Raw genomic sequence first — 22,359 nt, forward strand, 5'->3', positions numbered from 1 at the left:
GGTCACTATAGGGTGCTACACTCCTGGTGGCGGGGAGTGCTATCAGGGGCTACACTGAGGCAGAGGTGGGGAGTGTTTCTTGGGAGCACTACTGGAGGCCAGACTGCATGAGGAGAGGAGGTGGGGGTTGGCTGGGGGCGCTGTTGGGGGCAGGATAGACTGCTCATGGTGAGGGAGCATGTTGGGTGCTATCAGGGATCTGTGTTGCCTGGCAGGGAGCAGGTGGGTGTGCTATCCGAGGCATATTGGCTGTGGCAGGGGCAGGTTGGGTCCGCTACTGGGAGCTACCCTGCTCATGGTGGGGGATGGATTGGGCGGACTATCCGTGGCTACATTTCCAGAGGTGGGTAGCAAGTTTGGAGCGCTATCCCTGGCTGCAGTTCCTGAGGCAGGAAGTGGGTTGGAGGAGCTATGGGGGCCTGCACTGCACCCAGTAGGGAGGGGATTGGGGTGCTATCTGGGGTTGCACTGCCCACGATGGGGGTTAGTTTGGGTGGCATATCGGGGTGTCACTGACCACAATAAGATTCTGGTTGGGGATGCTGTATGTGGTGAACTGCCCATGGAAGGGAGTAAATTGGGGGCATTATCCTGGGGCATGCTGCACAGAGTGGGGTTGGGTGGGGGGTGAGGGAATCTGGGGGGATCGCTCCCGTGTGAGGCCCCTGGGAAATGGGCCTCGCCATATGGTGAGCTTGAGCCCGGACACAGATCCCCGGTTGGGGGAGTCGAGCTGAGGGAAAGCAGGAACTGAGAGAAGGACTATGTTATTCTAAATAGTTAACAGACACTACTTTATGAATATGATGACTTGGGAGTCAATGTGTCCACTTTCGACTTCTTATGGTTTATTGCTTGATTGTGTTCATTTTGGACCCTTTTGGCCTTCATTGTAAAATATTAACTTAAGTATTTACACTTGGTAACTTACCAACTTACTGGGTGTAACTGTAACTTACTTACCATAGCTTACAGGGCGTGATTGTAACTTACTTACACTGATCTATTGGGCTTAACCTAATTACTGAAAGTAACCTACTTATTGGGCATAACCTACTTAATGGGATTAACTTACTTACTGGGCGTAACTTAGTGGGCGTAACTTGCTTACTGTAACTTAATCTGTACATTGATCTGGTGTAAACAACTTTGACTTCAGAAAAGTATATAAGGAAACATATTGCAAAAATAAAATTGCTGGTTGGACATAGAGTAAGCCAGCCCTCCAGACTCCACTTTTCTATTTTCTTTCATTTCCCCGCACTCTCCCTCAGGTTGAACAAGACATCTCTACGTTGGCGGTCTCGGGGACTCCTGCAGGTCGTTAGTCCCCTGGCAGATGTGCAGGACCCCAAGGGGGGGGGCGGGGATTGCAGGCACCATCGGGTGCTGCAGTGTCTGAGGCAGGGGCAGGTGGAGCCACCAGCGGGTGTTACACTTCCTGCTGTGGGGTGCAGCGTGTTGGCCCTATCCCAGAGCTACTCTGCCAGTGGCACGTCTATCGGGGGCTGCACTGCTGGTGGCTGGCTGTCAGCAGAGGCCATTATTGTGTGGCAGCCAGAAGACGCAGTTCCGCAGGTTTTGCGCCAGCGAGAGGCTGTACAGCGCAGCCACGCACAGGCTGTGCACCTCGCCGGCCTCCTTCAGGCAGCGCGCCAGGTGGGCGGCAGGGGGGCCTAGTGCGGTGGGACCACCTCGATCGGCAGGGCCAGCATGCGGAGCTTGGGGCAGCCGTTGTCCTGGAAGAGCTCCAGCACCAGGTCCAGCACGCGCCCCTTGACAAGCCAGGCACAGTTGCCCAGCTGGGTGAGCGTGTCCAGGGCGCCTTGCAGTGCGGTGGGCGGGCTGTTTTCCAGCAGCCGCTGGTGGTGCATGGTGCAGTCCACCGCACGCATCAGCTTGGTGGGGCTGAGCAAGAAGGCACCGGTGTGCGGCGAGGTCCAGGCAGCGGCGGGCACAGCATGGGCACATCCACCCATGGTGGTCAGTGTGGGCTCCGCGGCCGTCGCCAGCAGCTGCACGTAGGCCGGGTGCGGCCTCAGGAAGCCGATCTGGCAGACATTGCAGGAGTACAGGTGGTAGAGCAGTGGATCGAGCCGGGAAGAGTCGCGTGGCTTGGCCAGGTTAGATGGCATCTGCCAGGTTAGACGACATCTGAGTGGCCTGCAACCAGTATCTCCGCCAGCAGCTTACCCAGCTCCACCTGCACCGGCAGGGGCCAGGGCTGCTCCTGCGGGGGCTCCGGCGCTCCGAGCGCCATGCGGTACCTCAGGCCTGGCGGGCTGCGCGCGGGCGATTCCTGGACGTTCCAGGCGAGCGCAGGAGAACCCGCCAGCCAGAGGCGCCTGCACCGGCGCTGCAACCGCCACCTGCCTGCCGCGCGCTGGCTTGGGAGCGGCTTCCGGAGTCCGGGCGGGCGCTGAGCTGCAGGCGCGGGCCTAACGGCCTCACTCGGCTCACTCCGTCGGAGGTCGGAGGCTGCGAGTCTCGCTGCTGCTGCTGGCTGTGGTGGACCGGGCTGGATCGCGGATTCTGATCGCGGGTTTGGGGGTGGACCCCTGGTTCGGGGTGGGTCGCAGATTTGGGGCTGGGTGAGGGTTGCAAGGCCACGAGGAGCCCGGCGGCTCAGGAGTCGGTGGTGGGCTTCTGAGGAGAAGCCGCCACCATGTGGAACCTCTTTAGCTTTGGGAGACGCCTGGGCCAGGCGATCCGGGACTTCATCGACGACAAGTACTCGGGTCCCGGGTACCACATCCGGGACTGGGAACTGCGGGAGATCCACAGGGCGGCCCTCCAGGGCGATGCTGCGAAGGTGCGGCGCTGTCTCCTGAAGGGCAGGAGCCGGGATGTGGACGCCCGCGACAGAAAGGACAGGTAGCGGGGGCTTGTGTCTGGGGCTCAGCCCGGGGTCAGAGGGGGGTCCCAGGCCCGGCTTCCCTGCAGCCCCTGGGACCGGGTCTTGGAGGGCGCCGGGCAGCCTCAAAGCAGTGGGGCGAAAGCGAGCCTCAGCTGCTTTCCATCGCTGGCAATTCCCTGCCTGGAGAACTTGGTGTAAAATTTGAATGATTTAACTCACAAACTTGAGCATAGGCACGTTTAAAACATGGTGTCGTGTACATGATAGGAAAATGCCTAATGCGAACTCATTCCCTTGTCAAAAATACCATGAGTCATTTTCAGTAGGGGAAAAGTTCTCAGATTAAAAACCCGGTGTCCGTTTTACATCCGAATCGATGCAGATAGGTTCTTTCCTGGGACTTCTTTGAGGGAAACTTCAAGTGGGTTCCTTGAATGGGAAGACTCAGTTTTCTCAAAATGTGAGCTCTATGTTTATCAGTTTTCCATAGACCAAATGAAAACATCAAGGTTTCATTTTGCATGACAGCTGTTGTCTATCTTACTATTGTGATGACATTTAAAAATGTTTATAATGGAGTGAAAAAAGACTTGCTCCTCTAGATGTCAAAATGTGCGATGAATTCCCACAATTATTTACTAACAGCTGAAAAGACAGATAAATACATGGAACAGAATAGGAAATCCAGAAACACGGAAATATCTGTAAGCTATAGATGCAGGGATTGATAATGGTAACATTTCAGATGAGTAGGAAAGGATGTGTTATTAATAAAATGCCTGCTGTGTGAAGAAAACTAATGACATTTTATGTCCCAAAAATGAGTTCCTGATGGAACGCAGATTGAAATTTTTACATATGCAAGATGAGAAAAGGACCAGCAGAAAACAGAAATGCCTATTTGTACAGGTACATTTTATGTTGACAAAGGCCTTTCTAAGAATGACCTCACAGGCTGGCATTCTGATAGTTCATTTAGCGGACTAAAAATTAAAACACCGTGTGTATCCGAAAACAATTAGCAAAAGATAACATACCTAAAAACTATTCTCTCTATATATCTAATTTTACTAATGTATATATAAATACATATTCAGATGAAAAGTGTATCTTCATCCTACAGGGAATTTATTCTTTATTATATATAATATTTTATCTATTAGTGATTATATAAAAATTGTATATATTACTAATATAATGTTATGTATTTATCAGTTATGCATATACACAGATAAATAAAATCCACATCTTCATTTTACATGGAATTTTTTCAAATCAAATCCACAAGAAAAGAACTCTAAAAGTGAGCAAAGTACTTTCTGCAGATCCACAGTGACTTACATAGGAAAAAAATCCTTAGTGTTTCTTGTAAGAGAATTTAAGTTTAAAGAGGAATGAGACTGTCTTCTACCCACAGTGTGTGTGAGAGGAAAGAGCAGTGGCACTTCCGCTGCTGCTTCAAGTTGAAGTTGCTGCTAACTTGTCAGGTAGACCATTTGGTGGGAATTGCACCAAACTGAAAAATGTAGATGCCCTTTACTCATCAGTTCCATTATATTAAAATGCCTTCAGAAAGTAGAGATCCAGGCACTTTGTTTTTCTTAGCATTTATGTTAACAAGAACCCACAGAATGAATAGGTGACCACTGAAGATGGCAGTAAGCGTAGATATGTTGCTGTGTGAAGATGTGTTTTGTTATATCCAGTGAGGAAAACAATCCGTTTGCTTGGACATACGCACAAACACACTGTGGTGTTCTGTTAGCCAAAACTTTGCACAAAATAGGATAAAATTTGTAACTTCTGAGCACTTATATTTGAAGTCTTTGTTCCTTTTTTAAACTGTCATTTCTTCAGTGAGTATAACAATTCTAGTAAAAATGTATTCATGAAATAATTTTTGGGATGAGAGAAATATAAATCTTGTGGAGATAAAAATAATTTCTCATTGTCTATTTTTCATCATTACTGTGTGGCTTGTTATCTTCTTTGAACTTTTAGCTTCTTCAGAAGTAAAAAGGGAATCTTTTTATCTGTGCTTGCAGATGTTATTACATATATATTTTGTTATGTGCATCTGTTTTTCTTATGTATACATTCATTACATATATGCAAACAAAGATTAATCATTTTGTTTTAGTTGTAGTCTTATAAAAATAACAAATCACAAATAAAATTACTATCACAAAAATATTGGATTACAGAAGTTATATTTTAAAATATTGAACTCCCCAACTATATCAATTCTTTCAGTCCATTTGTTCATCAGACATAACCTGAATACCTGCTATGTAGCAGACAGGTTGTACTCTCTCTCAGGGCCCTTCCATTCTTTTTTTTGGGGGGGGAGGAAGGGAGGGATGAAGGAAGGGAGGAAGGGGGGAGGGAGGGAAGGAGGGAGGGAATGAAAGGAAGGAAATCAAGCAATGAGAGAGACATTGCCAACCTGGATTTAGAGGTTTACAAGTTGATTTCTTTTTTTTTGAGAGAAGGAAAGAAGAAAAAAATGAGTAAAGGAGAGGAAGAAAGAGGGAGAGTGAATGGAAATATTGCTTTATTCTGAAAAAAAATGGGTATTAATAATGGCCAATCAATGTTTCATTTAAACCTATGAGTAGGTGTGATGTGGTATTGACAAGAATGTATATTTTGTGTATTTGAAGTGGAGAGCTCTATAAATATTTATTAAGTTTACTTGTTACGGATCTGAGTTCAAGTCCTTGATATCCTTATTAATTTTCTGTCTCATTGTGTCTAAGTCTCTATGTATCTGGGTGTTAGGATCGTTAGCTCTTGTTGTTGCATTGATCCTTTTACCACTATCTCTTTGTTGCTTTAAAATCTATTTTATCCGATACGAGAATTGCAACTCCTGCTTTTTATTTATTTATTTTTGTTCTCCATTTGGTTGGTAAATCTTTCTCCATCCCTTTGTTTTGAGTCTTTGTGTATCCTTGCATGTGAAACAGGTCTGGATGTAACATGCCGTTGGGTTTTGGCTGTGTCTTTTGATTGGGGGATTTAGTCGATTTAAATTTAGGGTTACTGCCATTTGATGATAACTGGCTGTTTTATCCATTCGTTGGTGTAAATTCTTCTTTATGTTGGTGCTCTTTACTTTTTGGTGTATTTTTAGAAGGGCTGATACTTGTTGTTTCTTTCTGTCTGTAATGCTTCTTTCAGAAGCTCTTGTAAAGCAGGCCTGGTGGTAATAAAATCTCTGAGTTCTTGCTTGTTCAAAAAGATTTTATTTTTCCTTCAGTTGTGAAGCTTAGTTTGGCTGGATATGAAATTCTGGGCTGAAGGTTCTGTTCTTTGAGGATGTTGAATATTGGCCCCCACTCTCTTCTGGCTTGTAGAGTTTCTGCTGAGAGATCTGCTGTAAGTCTGATAGGCTTGCCTTTGTGGGTAACCTGACCTTTCTCTCTGGCTGCCGTTAGTATTTTCTCCTTTGTTTCAGCCCTGGTGAATCTAACGATTATGTGCCTTGGGGTTGCTCTTCTTGAGGAATATCTTTGTGGTTCTCTGTATTACCTGGGGTTGAATATTGACCTGCTTTGCTAGTTTAGGAAAATTTTCCTGAATAATATCCTGAAGGGTATTTTCCAGCTTGGATTCATTCTCTCCGTAGCATTCAGGTACACCTATCAAACGTAGATTTGGTCTTTTCACATAGTCCCACATTTCTTGGAGATTTTGCTCATTCCTTTTTATCCTTTTTTCTCTAATCTTTTCTTCGCGTTTTATTTCATTAAGTTGGACTTTGACCTCTGATATCCCTTCTTCTGCTTGAACAATTCGAGTGTTTAAACCTGTGCATACTTCTCGGAGTTCCTGTATTGTATTCTTCAGTTCCATTATTTCACTCATACTCCTCTCTAAGTTGTCTATTCTCAATAGGATTTCATCAAACCTTTTTCAGAGTTCCTAGTTTCTTTACGTTGGGCTACAACGTGTTCTTTTAACTCACCGAAGTTTGTTATTATCCATTCCTTGAAGAGTGATTCTGTCATCAGGAGGCGCTCATTCTCCATCAAGCCTTGTTCCATTGTCGATGTGGAACTGTGATCATCTTTAGAGGGAGAGGCGTTCCGACTTTGAGTATTCTCAGCTTTTTTACGCTGGTTTCTTCCCAGCATTGTAAGCTTATCCTCCTGTGGTCTTTGAATTTACCAACTTTCAGATTAGGTCTCTTGAGTGGGCGTTTGGGTTGTTATTTCCCAGGGCCAGAGCAGCGGCGTTAAAACTGATGGTGCTTTTCTGCCCAGGATTCTCCTGTCTGGCTTCCTTCTTGTGTTCATAGTGGGCGACTCTGCCTTCCCGGGGCTCCAAACCTCCAACCCTTCCATTCTTAAAAACTTTGTTTACCTGCTTTGCCTGGGCAAGATGAGAGAGGTTAAATGGAAATATTAGGGCTTAATCTCATTGAAGCTTTTCCTCCCAGCTTTCAAACAAAAGCATTTCTGAAGGTAAAAAAATAGTAAAAGATAACCTTTAACTGCCCTTTTGAAAATTTATCCGTCTTAAAACGCTAAGTCATTAGAAAGTCTGACTTGCATATATTCTGTAAATCTAAGTGTTGACTAAAATGATCCATACCTGTTTATTTCACTCATGAGTTTCCTTTGGCTTCACATTTTTCAAAAGTCAAAGTAAGAAATAATTTGTTTAAAAACATGTTATTTCAGTGCTCTTTTCCCATGGTTCCTTTAAGAACTAAAATTTAAGTGCCAGTTAGATGCCTAAAAGAGCTCTAGACCTGCTGTGTATCCTGTATTTTACTTAATGTAAGGCCTCACAGATATTGTGGTACCCTATTATTTTCTACATTAATAAGATACTTTTAAAATACTACCGATTCCTGGTATAAAAAGTTATGAATTATAAATGCCATTCCAATATCAGGTATGTTAAGATGTGACCTAATCTTTAAATCATTTTGCAGAATAGGAATAATTGTGTCATTTTACTTAATGAAACATTTTTTAAGTACTAGTAATGGTAATAATTACAACATCTGGCTGGGTGCAGGGGCTCACACCTGTCATTCCAGAACTTTGGAAGGCTGAGGTGGGAGGTTCCCTCGATGCCAGGAGCTTGAGACCACCCTGGGAAACAAAGTGAGATTCCTACTCTACCAAAAAACATTTAAAAATTAATGGAGCATGCTGGTGCACTCCTGTAGTCACAGCTACTCAGGATGCTAGGGCAGGAGGATTGCTTGAGCCTCAGAGTTCCAGGCTGCAGTGAGGTATAAATACACCATTGCACTGCAGCCTGGGCAACAGAGTGAGACCCTTTCTCAAAAAACTAAAATCTAACAATTACTGAGTTCTTGCTTGTTCTAAAAACAGTTCTAACTAGTTTAGATAGGTTCACATTTAAGCATCACAATGGTGTCCTGTGAGCCAGCTGCTATTGTCATCTTTATTTTATTAATGAGGAAACTGAGGCACAGGAAGCCTAAGTAATAGCTGGTAAGTGACAGAGCTCAGAGTAGAACTCAAGCCCTAGTTGGACGGAATCCAAAGACCAAGCTCATTCTATCCAAATAGGCTGCAGTCTTCATTAAGGCAGTGAGCAATAAGAGCTAATAAATATTGTACTTTCGTCCAAAAAATTTTATTTGTTTTGAAGGCAGAGGAATAGCATGCCATTCAATGTTGACAATGACGCGAACCACCGTAGGTCTTGGGATATGGCATTGCAATTTCCTGAAAACTCCTCCTACTCTCACAGGACTGCCCTCCATTTGGCCTGTGCCTATGGCCGTGCGGAAGTTGTCAGTCTGTTACTGAGCAGAAACTGCCAGACGGACGTCGGCGACAGACTAAACAGGACACCGTTAATGAAGGTATGTAGTAGCCAACTCTACAGCATCAAACGGATTTGCTTTAAATACATAGAAATAAAATGAATTTATCGCATTTAAATATAACTAGTTGGTGAAACCTGTGGAATATGTATGGTGATTCTTAGAATTTACAGCCTAGTTTTTTATTTAACACTGATAGGCTGTACACAGCCAGAATGAGAACTGCTCCATTTCTCTGCTGAAACATGGCGCCAATCCAAACATTCAAGATGTCTACGGCAACACCGCTCTTCATTATGCTGTATATAATGAGGGGACTTCACTGGCAGAAAAACTGCTTTTCCACAGTGCAAATATTGAAGCAGTAAACAAGGTATAGATCAATCAACTTTCTTTTCAAAATAGTTGTTTTAACATTGAGAAAGATAAGGATTAATTTTTCATGTTTAGAAGCTGAAGCACTCCCTGAATGAAAATATTTTGAAATAAAAGAAGACATATGAGGCCAAGAAACACATGAAATAATGCTCATCATCACTGATTATTAGAGAAATGCAAATCAAAACCACATTGAGATACCACCTCACGCGAGTTAGAATCATTAAAAAATCAGGAGACAACAGATGCTGGAGAGGATGTGGAGAAATAGAAACAGTTTTACACTGTTGGTGGGAGTGTAAACTAGTTCAACCATGTGGAAGACGGTGTGGCACTTCCTCAAGGACCTAGAAATAGAAATTCCATTTGACCCAGCAATCCCATTACTGAGTATATACCCAAAGGATTACAAATCATTCTATTATAAAGACACATATACACATATGTTCATTGCGACACTGTTTACAATAGAAAAGACCTGGAACCAACCCAAATGCCCATCAATAGACTGGACAAGGAAAATGTGGCACATATACACCGTGGAATACTATGCAGCCATAAAAAATGATGAGTTCATGTCCTTTGTAGGGACATGGATGAACCTGGAAACCATAATCCTCAGCAAACTGACACAAGAACAGAAAATCAAACACCACATGGTCTCACTCATAGGCGGTTGATGAACAGCGAGAACACATGGACACAGGGAGGGGAGCATCACACACTGGGATCTGTTGGGGGGTCAAGGGAGGGACAGCGGCGGGGTGCGGAGGTCAAGGAGGAATAACATCGGGAGAAATGCCAGATGTAGGTGATAGGGGGATGGAGGCAGCAAACCATTGCCATGTGTGTACCTATGCAACGATTCTAAAATGTGATTGTTTGGCACAAAAAATATTGTCAAATTGGGATTAGGCAAAGTTCAGGAGATTTCTTGATTGTCAGCCCCATCATACAGTTTTGTAATACTTCTCAAATGCAAGTGATCACGGAATCTTGCTGTTGGGGAATAGTATTTCTGGCAAAACAAATATTCTTTGGAATATGGTTTAAGAAAAATTGCTCTAGAGAATGATTTAGATCATTAATTTATTTTTAAAATTTGAAGCATTTGCTACTATGTCTTCAGTTTTAGGGTTATAGAGAGAGAAAAAAAGATACAGCCCTTGCTCTCAAGAAGCTCTTGGTTTCAGTGGGAAGCAATGAAATAATTACAGTATATGCTGTGTTAAAACGCTGTGATAGAAACAATGATTTTGGGGCCTGGTAAAGTGAGTTTTGGAGATGACTAAGGTTAACATGGGGAGACAGAAGAGGGGTGTTTGCAAGGCAGTGTGTGGAAAAGCACAGAGGAGGGCGAAGGCTGTGACCGTTTTGCATTTACTTTCTTTCTATATTGTTTGTTTAACTTCATAGCATCTTATAGAAGATTTTTCGTTCAGTTGAGAACTATGTAGTTTTATGAATTATAAATTGTTTTTGCTTTCTCACAGGAGGGAAACACACCCCTTCTGCTTGCCGTAATTTGCAAGAGATGGCAAATGGTGGAATTTTTGGTAAAAAATGGGGCAAATGTACATGCAGTTGATAATTTCAGAAGGTACAGTAGTTCATTTTTTAAAAAACAAAATCCTGACTATTCTAGAATGGTAACAGTCACTGGAGTCAGAAATGTTAATAAGATCAACTTATAATTATTGGCATACAGTGAAAAACAGCACAAATAATCAGTTAAATAGAAAAGCAGTTATTTGGACTGTGCAACGTAAGAATGGTATATAGTAGGGTTCATTTTCTCTTATAGACTGTTATTTGTAATCGGATGGTTTTGGTCCTCAAATTTTATATTAGCTAAAGGGGTTTCGTGTTTTATTAATTTTATAAAGTGTAGACTTTAACTTTCAGTTTAAAACTACTACAGTTACCATTCTTATGATATCCTATGCCTTCCCCTCTGAATTTTTTTTTTTTTTTTTTTTTTTTTGAGGTGGAATCTCACTCTTGTTGCCCAGGCTGGAGTGCAGTGAGTGGCACGATCTTGCTCACTGCAACCTCTGCCTCCTGGGTTCAAGCGATTCTTCTGCCTCAGCCTCCTGAGTAGCTGGGATTACAGGCATGTGCCACCACACCTGGCTAGTTTTGTATTTTTAGTAGAGACGGGGTTTCTCCATGTTGGTCAAGATGGTCTCGATCTCCTGATCTCAGGTGATCTGCCCAACTCGGCCTCCCAAAGAGCTGCGATTACAGGCGTGCGCCGCCACACCCCGCCCTCCTCCTTTGAAGTTTTTAACTTTCAGTTTACAACTACTACTATTCCCGTTATTATTATTACCATCGTTGCTGTTGTTTTCAGCCTGCAGTTAGCACTCAGTTACCTGACCTCTAGCTGACTTTGAATTACGATATACCAGACTAGAAAAGCAATGAAGAAATCTTCATCTAAATACTTGCTTACTTTATATAAATGACCTCAGCATAGTTACTTGGCCATCAAAAAACTATAAGTTAGCAATTTGTATTATGTCATACCCCAGTGGGACAAGAGACTTCCTTATTGTCCCTGCCTTTTTGCTTTGGTGGTAATTTACAAAGATGGGCTGGGCGTGGTGGCTCACGCCCGTAATCTAAGCACTTTGGAGGCCAAGGTGGGTGGATCACCTAAGGTGGGGAGTTCAAGACCAGCCTGACCAACATGGTGAAACCCCGTCTTTATAAAAATTAAAATTAAAATTAATTTACAAAGATGAACACTTAAGCACCCAAGATGCTTATAGGCCTAAGCTAGAACATGTGAATGGTTCTTATGTCTGCACTGACAGGCATGATACTAATTGGTAAGATGTATCCAATTTGCCAGTTAAATATCCTTATGAACGTTCTTGAGTGGAGTCATTTCTTTGATATTTTAGAACAGCCCTCGTGCTTGCCATACATCATGACTTTCCAAGTATAGTCGGCTTTCTTCTTGAACAAAATGTTAACATCTTTTCTCAAGATTCATTTCAACTAACTGCAGAAGATTATGCCGTTTGTTGTGATGTCACAAGGTAAGTGTTTATATTAAAAGACCAGTTAATACTAAGTTAGGCTTTACAACAATGAGAAATATTGCATCTTACACATTAGGTGGCATTTCATAGTTTTTTAGATGTAGTTAGGGATGGCAACGAGTTAGTCCACTTTGTAGCCAGAAATCAAACAGAAGCTAAACCAGTGAGAAGGAGCAATAGTGCAAGATTCTTTCAGGACTTTAAAAAACTTTTGTCCCTGGATACCTCAGTGTTGTTCATTTTATTCCAAGTATAACCCCTAGACGTGAGATATAAATAGTGTCACATCTTTTTACTATTTTTCTTTCTTTTTTTTTTGAGACATGGTCTCACTATGTTGCCCATGTTCCTAAGCTCGAGTGATTCTCCTGCCTCGGCCTCCCAAACTGCTAGCCAACGTGCCTGGCCTGACCTTTCTAATTAGTTGTTGGGTCTTGAAATGTCCAGTTTAGCAGAAAATCTTGTATTGTCCCCTGGGGCTGTCTCCTGTGCCTTCCTGCTTTGAATTTTTTGAAAAACTAAGGCATCCACGAAGTCCAAGGAAGACGGTCTCACTTTACAAGTCGGAAGAAGGAGAGAAAAACTCTCATCATCCGTTGTTTCCACTGATTCACCTGCTGTCTTGCTGCCATTGTAACGGGTCCTACAATCTGGCAATGGTTGACCTTTGCCCCCAGGATGCCTTTACTGATTCAGATCCCTCAGTCTTCATGGTGACTCATACACAGAGGTCACAGCTGCAGTGTGTTTTTATTCATGTACATATACTCAGCCCGTGTTCCCAGCATTCTGCTCTGGCAGCGAGGCCTCCTGGCTTTACCCAAACACATAATTGTAAATTGACCCTGTCTCAAAACTAAAAACCTTATTTGTAGCCCACCTCTTAGTTAGGCTTAGCCCAGACTTTCATGGTAAGTTATCCTTTGAGACTGATGTTTGTCTTTTCTCTGGCAAATATTAGTTGGAATTGTACTCAACAGTCAGGAACGTTCAAATCATGTTGTAGGAAGAGGTCAGAGTGTCCATCCCCTTTTGTTATCACATCTGCACCTGAGGCTTTTTCATGTCCCGTGCAGCAGCTTTTGATAGACAGCAGAAGCTTCCACATTATCCTGCAGTAGAGTAGTGGGCACCAACTTGCAGCTGGCCCAGTGGTCTGTTTCCATCATAATGAAAATCTGTCAGGATACTTGCATCTCTACCTCAAGTTTTTGAAATACTTAAAAATTCTACCTCACAGGAAGTCATTCAATACAGTTCTCTATATCTGCAGTAGGTAATTTGGATTTAACAGAGCTAAGCTTTATACATGACTCATGAGTATCCATGTATAAGGGCCTTACACCTGTTTCAGCAGCACATATCCCAATATTGAATCAGTACAGAACAGATAAGCATGCCTGCTGTCTAAGAATGGCACACAGATTCTCAAAGCATTCTGTATTTTGCACAGTCCCCAGAATGTCATTTGACTATCTGTTAACTAGCTCCAGGGAAACAGTGTGAGTCAAACCAAACTGGGAGACGCCCAAAATTGAAATTGTTACTATTATCATCATAGAAGTGTTCATGTCGGGCCAGATGCAGTGGCTCATGCCTGTAATCCCAGCACTTTGAAAGGCCGAGGCGGGCGGAGCATGAGGTCGGGAGATTGAGTCCATCCCAGATAACATGGTGAAACCCCATCTCTCCTAAAAATGCAGAAAAGGTGCCAAGTGTGTTGGCACACTCCAGCAGTCTACTACTCCAGTAGCTACTCAGGAGGCTGAGGCAGGAGAATTGCTTGAACCCTGGAAGCAGAGGTTGCAGTGAGCTGAGATTGTGCCACTGCACTCCAGCCTGGGCTACAGAGTGAGACTTCATCTCAATTTAAAAAAAAGCATTCATGTAAGGTCATCTGTGAAATGAGAACAGAACTGAGTAACATATGGGATGTTACATGCAAATATGTTGTTAGTACCTGACTTGGAAATAAGGAAACATCAACTCGCATCTATTTCATGGAACTGGAAGACAATACAAGCCGGGTGTTGTCTTGTCAAAATTAGCACTTAATTACATTTTCCAAAAACTGTGACATTGAAATATTAGAACCTATGAAAATGCACCCATCAGGTTTTGAGATTTCAAAATTATTTCAGCAATGCACTTCGAGTAAATTGTTCCATTGCTTTCCTATTTCTCTGAGCATTTAAACATGTTATCTCCTTACATCCTACTTACAGCCTAGTGAAGAAAGGCAGTAAATCCTTATTTTTTAGAAGAAGCCATGGAGCCTAAGAACAACTGGTCCACAAACGAAATACCTGTTGGTTACAGAGCGAAGACTTATTCTGAGTGCAGGACACGTTCCAGGATGTTAAACTGACTAGAATTCATTTACTGAGCTATGCTTCTCTCCGTTTATGAGTACTTTATGTTTTTCTTCTTTAATTAGAAGCTTAAGTTTATAGAGCTTACAATTTTAAAGTGTATGGGACATTAAAGTTCTGTTATTAGCTCTGATATTGTCTGAAAAGCTTTAAAATTTCATATGTTTGGTAAATATTATATTTTGATAAAAATAGTAATTTTATGTATTATATTTATTATGCTTGTAGCATTCAACAACAACTTTTGGTACATAAAAATAAGATACTTAAAAAGCATCTTCGAAATGACAATCGAGGTAAGACTTCTGATAGTAAATTTCTCATTTCTCTTGGTAGTCTTACTGATTTTAAAAAGCAATATTCCAGGCCAGGCATGGTGGCTCACAGCTATGACCCCAGCACTTTGATATGCCAAGGCGGGTGGACCTGCTGATGTCAGGAGTTTGAGACCAATCTGACTAATATGGCAAAACCCTATCTCTTCTAAAAATAAAAAGTCGGTCAGGCGGGATGGCTGGAGCCCGTAATCCCAGCTACTTGGGAGGCTAAGGCAGGAGAATCAGTTGAACCCAGAAAGTGGATGTTGCAGTGAGCTGAGATCACACCACTGCACTCCAGCCTGGACGAAAGAGCAAGACTCTATCTCTGGGGTAAAAAAGTAAGATTATACAGTTTTAATTATTAAAGAGTAGTTTAAATATATATATATATATGTATATATAAGATTTTTTACATAATTAAATATGTATATATGTTTTTTATTTAATTTCTTTAGAATTTAGAGTTATTTAAGAGGTTAATTGTAGCTAATTTATAATCTCAAACAGTCTGAAAAAGTTTATTTAGCTACTTATGATCCCTGAAAATCTATGTGATGTTTTTGTATTGATATAAAAAGAAATTAGATGTTTAAGTTAGTATGTTGTATTTCTCTATGATCACATTATTACAAACTGGACTTGTCATGCAAATGGATCTTCTATTTAATTTTTATAATTAATGGTTTGTATTTAGTAAATAAACATTAACTACAGTTGATTCTTGAATAATGTGCGGGTTAGGGACTCTGATCCCTGTGCAGTTGAAAATCTGAGTGTAGCTGACTCCTTCCAAACTGAGCTATTAATAGTTTACCATTGACTGGAAGCCTTACTGATAAACAGTCGATGAACACATATTTGGTATGTGTTGCATTATTATATACTATGTTCTTACAATAAAATAAGGTAGAGAAATGAAGCTTTTATAAAGAAAATTATAGAAAAGAAAAAATATATTTACTATTCAAAAGCTTAAGTGAATTCTTGCAAAGGTCTTCATTATGTTCAGGTTGATTAGGCTGAAGAGGAATAGAAAAGTTTGGTTTTGCTGTCTCTGGTTTGCAGAGGCAGAAGAAAAATCTGCATGTAAGTGGACCCCTGCAGTTCAAACTCTTGTTGTTTAAGGGTCAACTGTATTACACAGGAGTTTGTGTCACTAAGAAAGTAACTATCTTTAGAACTGGGAACTCAACGATTTCTTTTTGATACCATAAAACAAAGGGAATAAGAGTCATAAAACTGAGCCAGTGTTCACCCATTCAAATAGATGATTTTTGAAGTTACCTATTGAATGCAGAAGTCAGAAAAGTAATTCCTTTCCAAGCAGCAGAAGTTATATTACATATTCTTATACAAACGAGGTCTATTTTTTACTTCATTCTCCATAAGTTGGAACCTCATGAGATATATTTACTTCTTAGAACAAGCTGCATTTTATTATATGCTGGATAATTCTCACAATAATAGTGATTTTATTGGAACAAGATACTCTGTTACCAGGTTTGGCATGGTGGCTCATACCTGTCATCTTAGTACTTTGGGCCGGGCGCGGTGGCTCGCGCCTGTAATCCCAGCACTTTGGGAGGCTGAGGCGGGTGGATCACGAGGTCAAGAGATCAAGACCATCCTGGTCAACATGGTGAAACTCTGTCTCTACTAAAAATACAAAAAATTAGCTGGGCACGGTGGCACGTGCCTGTTAGTCCCAGCTACTCAGGAGGCTCAGGGAGGATAATTGCCTGAACCCAGGAGGCAGCGGTTGCTGTGAGCTCAGATCGCACATTGCACTCCAGCCTGGGCAACAAGAGCAAAACTCCATCTCAAAAAAAAAAAAAAATCTTAGTACCTTGGGAGGCCAAAGCAGGTGGATTACTTGAGGTCATCAGTTTGAGACTTCCCTGGCCAACACAGTGAAACCCATCTCTACTAAAAATACAAAAATTAGCCAGGCATGGGGGCAGTCACCTGTAATCTCAACTACTTGGGAGGCTGAGGCAGGAGAATTGCTTGAACCCCGGAGTTGGAAATTGCAGTGAGCCGAGATCGCACAACTGCACTCAGACTCCATCTGAAAAAAATAAATAAAAAGGTACTCTGTGACCATTAGGCAAATGGTGATCATAATAAATATTCCAGTAGCCAAACTCTAGGTTCAAAATATTATACTAAAATCATAAAAATGGTTCACAATAACAAAAATGTAACACCTAATACATTGTGCCATCTGAACGGTATAAAGACACCTTAAATTTAGTACATACTTATCAAACCACTTCTGTAAGTTAGGTTTGGCAAATTGCAAAAGGCAAAGATGAAATTGACGTGGCTTTTTGTCTTCAAGGTGTTCATAACAGAATATAGATAACTATTTAATTTTTGAATTTTTAAACTAAATTTTTAAGAAAAATATGTTGATTCATTCATACACTGTCCACTTAAAAAATAACTATCATGTGTCTTTTATGGACTAAGAATTTTTCTCCAATGTTACAAAAGACAGTTTATTAATACGGTTAGGAGATTGTTGTTACCATTGTCCTTTATTTGGTTTACTCCCTTATGTAGTGCTTACTGTGTGTCCACTGTCATCTGGGAGCTTATAGTTATTATTCCTTACATATGTGTATTACGTTTAGTATGTGCCAGGCATTTTTACATCTGTGGCAATGAATGCAAGCTTCTCAAATGTGGGTAGGATTTAGGGCAAGCACGTAGAGTGAGTAAACTTTTCCAGGTAAGGAGGCAGAGGGACGATGCTTGGCAGAAGGAATCTCTAACAAGCTTGCATGTTTGACAGAAGCAGCAGCCATGAAGGATGAAAGTTTCAAAAAAGGAGGAGCAAGTTCAAAAGGTAGGACACCTGAGTGAGCTCTGTAGAGTTTATGAGCAGTTCAAATTGACTAGTGCAGAAAGAGTATATGGGAGTGGTTGGGAATGGGGTGAAAATAGCTTACAGTTATTTATTATGTATTTATGATGTCCAGCATGTGTCAGTAAAGGCAAGCTGAGGAAATACTTTGTTGTTGTTGTTTTACCTGTGTCTATAAACAAGTTTACTAAAAGACTTTCAGTAGGATATAAATGAGTAGATCTTACCCTGTGGCTAGGAGAAACTTCTCAGGTAGAATGCTTTTGGCTGCAAATATTAGAAAGACCTAATTAACAGTGGCCAAAACCATAAAAAGCAGACTTGTTTTGGTCCCATGATATTACTGGATCCCACGTGTTCGTCTTTCATGTAAGATGTCGGCAGTGTCTTGTTCATGTCTCCTTTCAGGGGTCACTACTTAGCAACAGCTCCAACCCTCATGTTCTCACAAGACAGCATCGAAGGGCTGGAAGGGCTGGTTTTCTTCATATGTGTCTTTTAAACTGAGAGAAAACTCAGAAGCATGCAGGGGGCTTCCTTTACTGTCTTATTGGCTGGGTCACACCACATGCTCATCCCTGAACCAGGCAATGGGAAAGCACATGTAATTATGTGATTACCTTAGAATAATCATTTCTCTTTCGAAGCTGGGGACGGTTATTGGGATAATAAATGTCCAAATAGATTTGTGTTTCTCCAGCAAGAAACAATAAGGAACTGCTCTTGGGTAGAGAGCCAGCAGTGTTCGCTGCAGGAATTCATTGGAAAACTGTGAGCAGGGAAGGCATTGGATTAGATTTGAGAATTGGGGCATTCTGTTCATGGTATAAAGCAGAGATTGGCAAGCTTTTTCTGTAAAGGGCCAAGTAGAAAATATTTTAGGCCATGTGGTCTCTCTCTTTCTCTCTTTCTTTCTCTCTCTCTCTCTCTCCCCGCCCCCCGCAAAAATGATTTTGAACAGCTGAAGCCATGTGATCTCTATTGTAGCTACTCAACCCTGCCATGGTGGTGAGAAAGCAGTCATAGGTGGCCTGTCAGTGAATGGGTCTGACTACTCTCATAAAACTTTGAGAAAAAACATATGCTAGGCAGCATTTGGCCTGTGGTCTGTAGTGTGCTGACCCCTAATGTAGAGGATAGATGGACGATAGATGTCACCTGAGAGCATATAGTTATTATTTACTAGGTATTTTATTATGCTCATTAGATTCCATGCACTTTTAAATTTGTGGTGATGAGTGCAAGCTTCTAAAAGGTGTATAAGATTTAGGGTAAGCATGTAGAGTGAGTGAAACTTTGCCAGATAAGGAGGCAGAGGGATGATGTTTCCAGAAGGAGTATATAACAAGCTTGCATGTTTGACAGAAACAGCAGCTATGAAGCCTGCAAATTTGAACAAAGAAGAAGAAGAAGGAGAGGGAGAAGGGGAAGGAGAAGAAGAAGAAGGAGGAGGAGAAGAGGAGAAGGAGGAGGAGGAACAAGAAGAAGAGGAGGAGGAGGAGGAGGAGGAGGAGGAGGAGGAGGAGGAGGAGGAGGAAGAAGTAGAAGAAGAAGTAGAAGTAGAAGAAGAAGAAGAGGAGGAGGAGGAAGAAGAAGAGGAGGAGGAGGAAGAAGAAGAAGAGGAGGAGGAGGAAGAAGAAGAAGAGGAGGAGGAGGAGGAGGAGGAGGAAGAAGAACAACAAGAAGGAGGAGGAGGAGGAACAGGAGGAGCAGCAAAGGGTAAGACACTTGAATGTCTCTACTCTTAACCACATAGACCAGGGAAGCTTCAGCCATAGTTAATGCTACAGTTTCCTTGTCACAAATCCATGGAGTACATGAGTCTATTATGAGGTTTTTACCCACTCATGATAAAATAAAATGATGGAACTCCAGTTTATTCATTTAAAATATTGGTGTTGCTGGGCACGGTGGCTCAAGCCTGTAATCCCAGCACTTTGGGAGGCCGAGGCGGGTGGATCACGAGGTCAAGAGATCAAGACCATCCTGGTCAACATGGTGAAACCCCGTCTCTACTAAAAATACAAAAAATTAGCTGAGCATGGTGGCCCGTGCCTGTAATCCCAGCTACTCAGGAGGCTGAAGCAGGAGAATTGCCTGAACCCAGGAGGCGGAGGTTGCGGTGAGCCGAGATCAGCCATTGCACTCCAGCCTGGGTAACAAGAGCGAAACTCCGTCTCAAAAATAAATAAATAAATAAATAAATAAATAAAATATTGGTGTTGCTGGGCATGGTGGCTCCTGCTGTAATCCCCACAGTGTTGGCGGCTGAGACAGAAAAATCCCTTGAGGCTAGGAAGTCCAGCAGCCTGGGAAACATAGCAAGGCTCCGTGTCTATTTTTTTTGATGTTGCTGGGTGTGGTGTTCTGCCCCCATAATCCCAGCTACTTGAGCAGCTGAAGCAGAGAGTTGTTTGAGCCTGGAAGTTTGAGGCTGCAGTTAGCTCTGATAGCAAAACCACAGTCCTGGGCGGCAGAGGAAGACCACGCCTCTAATGCAAATCAAGTCACCTAAGATAAGATAAGATAAAATGCTGGTCTTTTTCTTTTAAAATTTGTTTTGCTTTTTTCTAAATTTAAGAAACGATAATGATAGTCGGTTTGTATAAGGCTTTCAGAAACTGGCTTCTGTCCAAATCCCCATCTGCAGCTCTTTGTCTGTCTGCCCTTTTTTCTGCCATTACTGAGCTACTGGTAATGCCCCCATCACCATCCATCTCATGTAGACAGATACATATGCTCTGGGAGGCTTCTTTTCCTCTCTTGCCAATGCGCTATTCTTTCTGCTCTCTGCCTCTTTTAATCTGGTGTACTTGATGCTCTAAGTCTCAGCTCACGCGCGATCTCTAGAAAAGCTATCCCTGACCAGTTTTATTCCCCTTCCTTAAACCCCAGTGCCACCACTTAGCAGGAACTTACCAAATATTTAGGAAAATAAAGACTTTATGCAAAGATGATTGCTACAGTCTAGCAGCAAAGAGGATAGACATGCAGAGACATCATGGACAGTTCAGATGGTAAAGTGACATAGACAAATTGGCAGAGTACTAAGGGATCCCCAAGGAAGGAGACACTTGTGTATGTGAATAAAAATAGCCAGATTCAAAGCGGACTTCACATAGCATTCTGAACCTTTTCTTTCTTTCTTTGATTTTTTCTTCTGTTTCTGGAAACAAGTTCTGACTCTGTCACCCAGGGTGGAGTGCAATGGCATGATCGAGAGTCGCTGCAAACTCAAACTCCTGGGCTTAAGGGAGCCTCTCACCTCAACCCCTTGAGCAGCTGGCACTCCGGGCGCACACCACCATGCCTGGCAAATGTTCTGTAGAGTCAAGGTTTCACTGTGGTCTCCAGGCTGGTCCTAAACTCTTGGCTTTGAGCAAGTCTCTCCCTCAGGCCTTTCAAAGGGCTGGGATTACAAGTCTGATCTACTGTGCCAAGCCTACATTCAGAGTCTTAAAACACAAATATAAATTTTTCAGAATAGTAGAGGAAGACATTTCAGATGTGAAAAGCAGGATGTACACTACTAAAGATAAAACAGTAACAAAATTTTTACAAATTATTGGTAAATAACTCGTTTAGCATGTTGTTAAAAAAATACACCATTAGGAAGGAGAGAATAGCAAAGTGTTACTTGATATGTTTTCACGTATTTTTAAATTTTTGTTTGTTTATATTGAGTGGAATAATTTGTGGGTGACCCTGAGATTTTTGCATGGCTCGAACCTGCTGATATCTAGTGTCTCCCCAAGTGGTTTGTTGAAGTTTTAGATAATTAGAAGTAGTTCTTAAAAAGGTAAATATTGTAGTAAACATTAAGCTTCATTTAAACTCTCAATTTGTAAAATAAATGTGTATGTTTTTTGTATCCATTTTTCTAAAGATTATAGTCTTTTAAGTGTTCTGTGTCATTCATTTAAACGCAATATATTTATTTGTTAGCAGAACTTGACTTAAAAGTGGCTTCAGAGGAAAGGCAAGAACGTCTTGAAGGAAGCGGAAACCAACAGCCGCAGGTAGGAAAGTACTGAAATCTCCGCTTCCCTATCGGTTGCTTTGTTTACGTTTGAAAGATAACATACCGTAGTCCAAATGAAGTGACCTTTTAGACTATCCTTTTAGAGTGCAGCAGATCACAATTTCACATTGAATTTTAAAACACTTTAGCCAATTCTAATAATTTAGCATTTGCCTCCTCTCCAGTTATTCTTCAGATGTATGAATTCACTGTAGGGGTTCACTGTGTATGGTTTGCTGAGGTGAAAATCCCTTCAGAGAGAACGCTTTACGATACTACATACCATCTATCAACCCATTTCTGGCAGATTTAATTCGTAACGAATTAAGTTTTCTTCAAACAGTGAGAGTTAAGCTTCCTGTGTGAAGCCAAGGCAAATCACTTTTTTACTTCTTAGTTATAATCCAGTAACTTAGGGGTAGCAAACCATAAATTAAATTTCACAGTTAAATTTTAGTTATTATTATTATTATTAGAGATGGAATTTTGCTCTTGCTGCCCAGGCTGGAGTGCAATGCTGCAATCTCGGCTCTGCAACCTCCACCTCCTGGGTTCAAGTGACTCTTTCACCTCAGTCTCCCAAGTAGCTTGGATTTCTGGAGCCCACCAACATACTCAGCTAATTTTTCTATTTTTGTTAGTGATGGGGTTTCTCCATATTGTCCAGGCTGGTCTTA

At 41.8% G+C, this 22,359-nt stretch overlaps 1 protein-coding gene across 13 annotated transcripts in view; it reads left to right on the top strand.

Moving 5' to 3' along the window:
- Positions 1–2,396: 2,396 nt before the first annotated feature.
- Positions 2,397–22,359, top strand: part of LOC100414647 (ankyrin repeat domain-containing protein 18A) — a 98,616-nt gene continuing 78,653 nt past the window's right edge. For 10 of the 13 annotated variants that reach the window (XM_078361920.1, XM_078361919.1, XM_078361921.1 and 7 more), the window contains exons 1-9: positions 2,397–2,874; positions 8,597–8,711; positions 8,872–9,045; positions 10,544–10,650; positions 11,960–12,097; positions 14,701–14,768; positions 17,590–17,643; positions 19,027–19,380; positions 21,607–21,680. In XM_078361920.1, coding sequence (XP_078218046.1) covers positions 2,666–2,874; positions 8,597–8,711; positions 8,872–9,045; positions 10,544–10,650; positions 11,960–12,097; positions 14,701–14,768; positions 17,590–17,643; positions 19,027–19,380; positions 21,607–21,680 — 1,293 coding nt within the window. In that variant the 5' untranslated portion in view covers positions 2,397–2,665. The other 3 variants (XM_078361927.1, XM_078361929.1, XM_078361928.1) reach the window with 3 other exon arrangements.

The sequence above is a fragment of the Callithrix jacchus genome, chromosome 22 (genome assembly GCF_049354715.1).
Source record: "Callithrix jacchus isolate 240 chromosome 22, calJac240_pri, whole genome shotgun sequence".
NCBI classification, from domain to species: domain Eukaryota; kingdom Metazoa; phylum Chordata; class Mammalia; order Primates; family Cebidae; genus Callithrix; species Callithrix jacchus.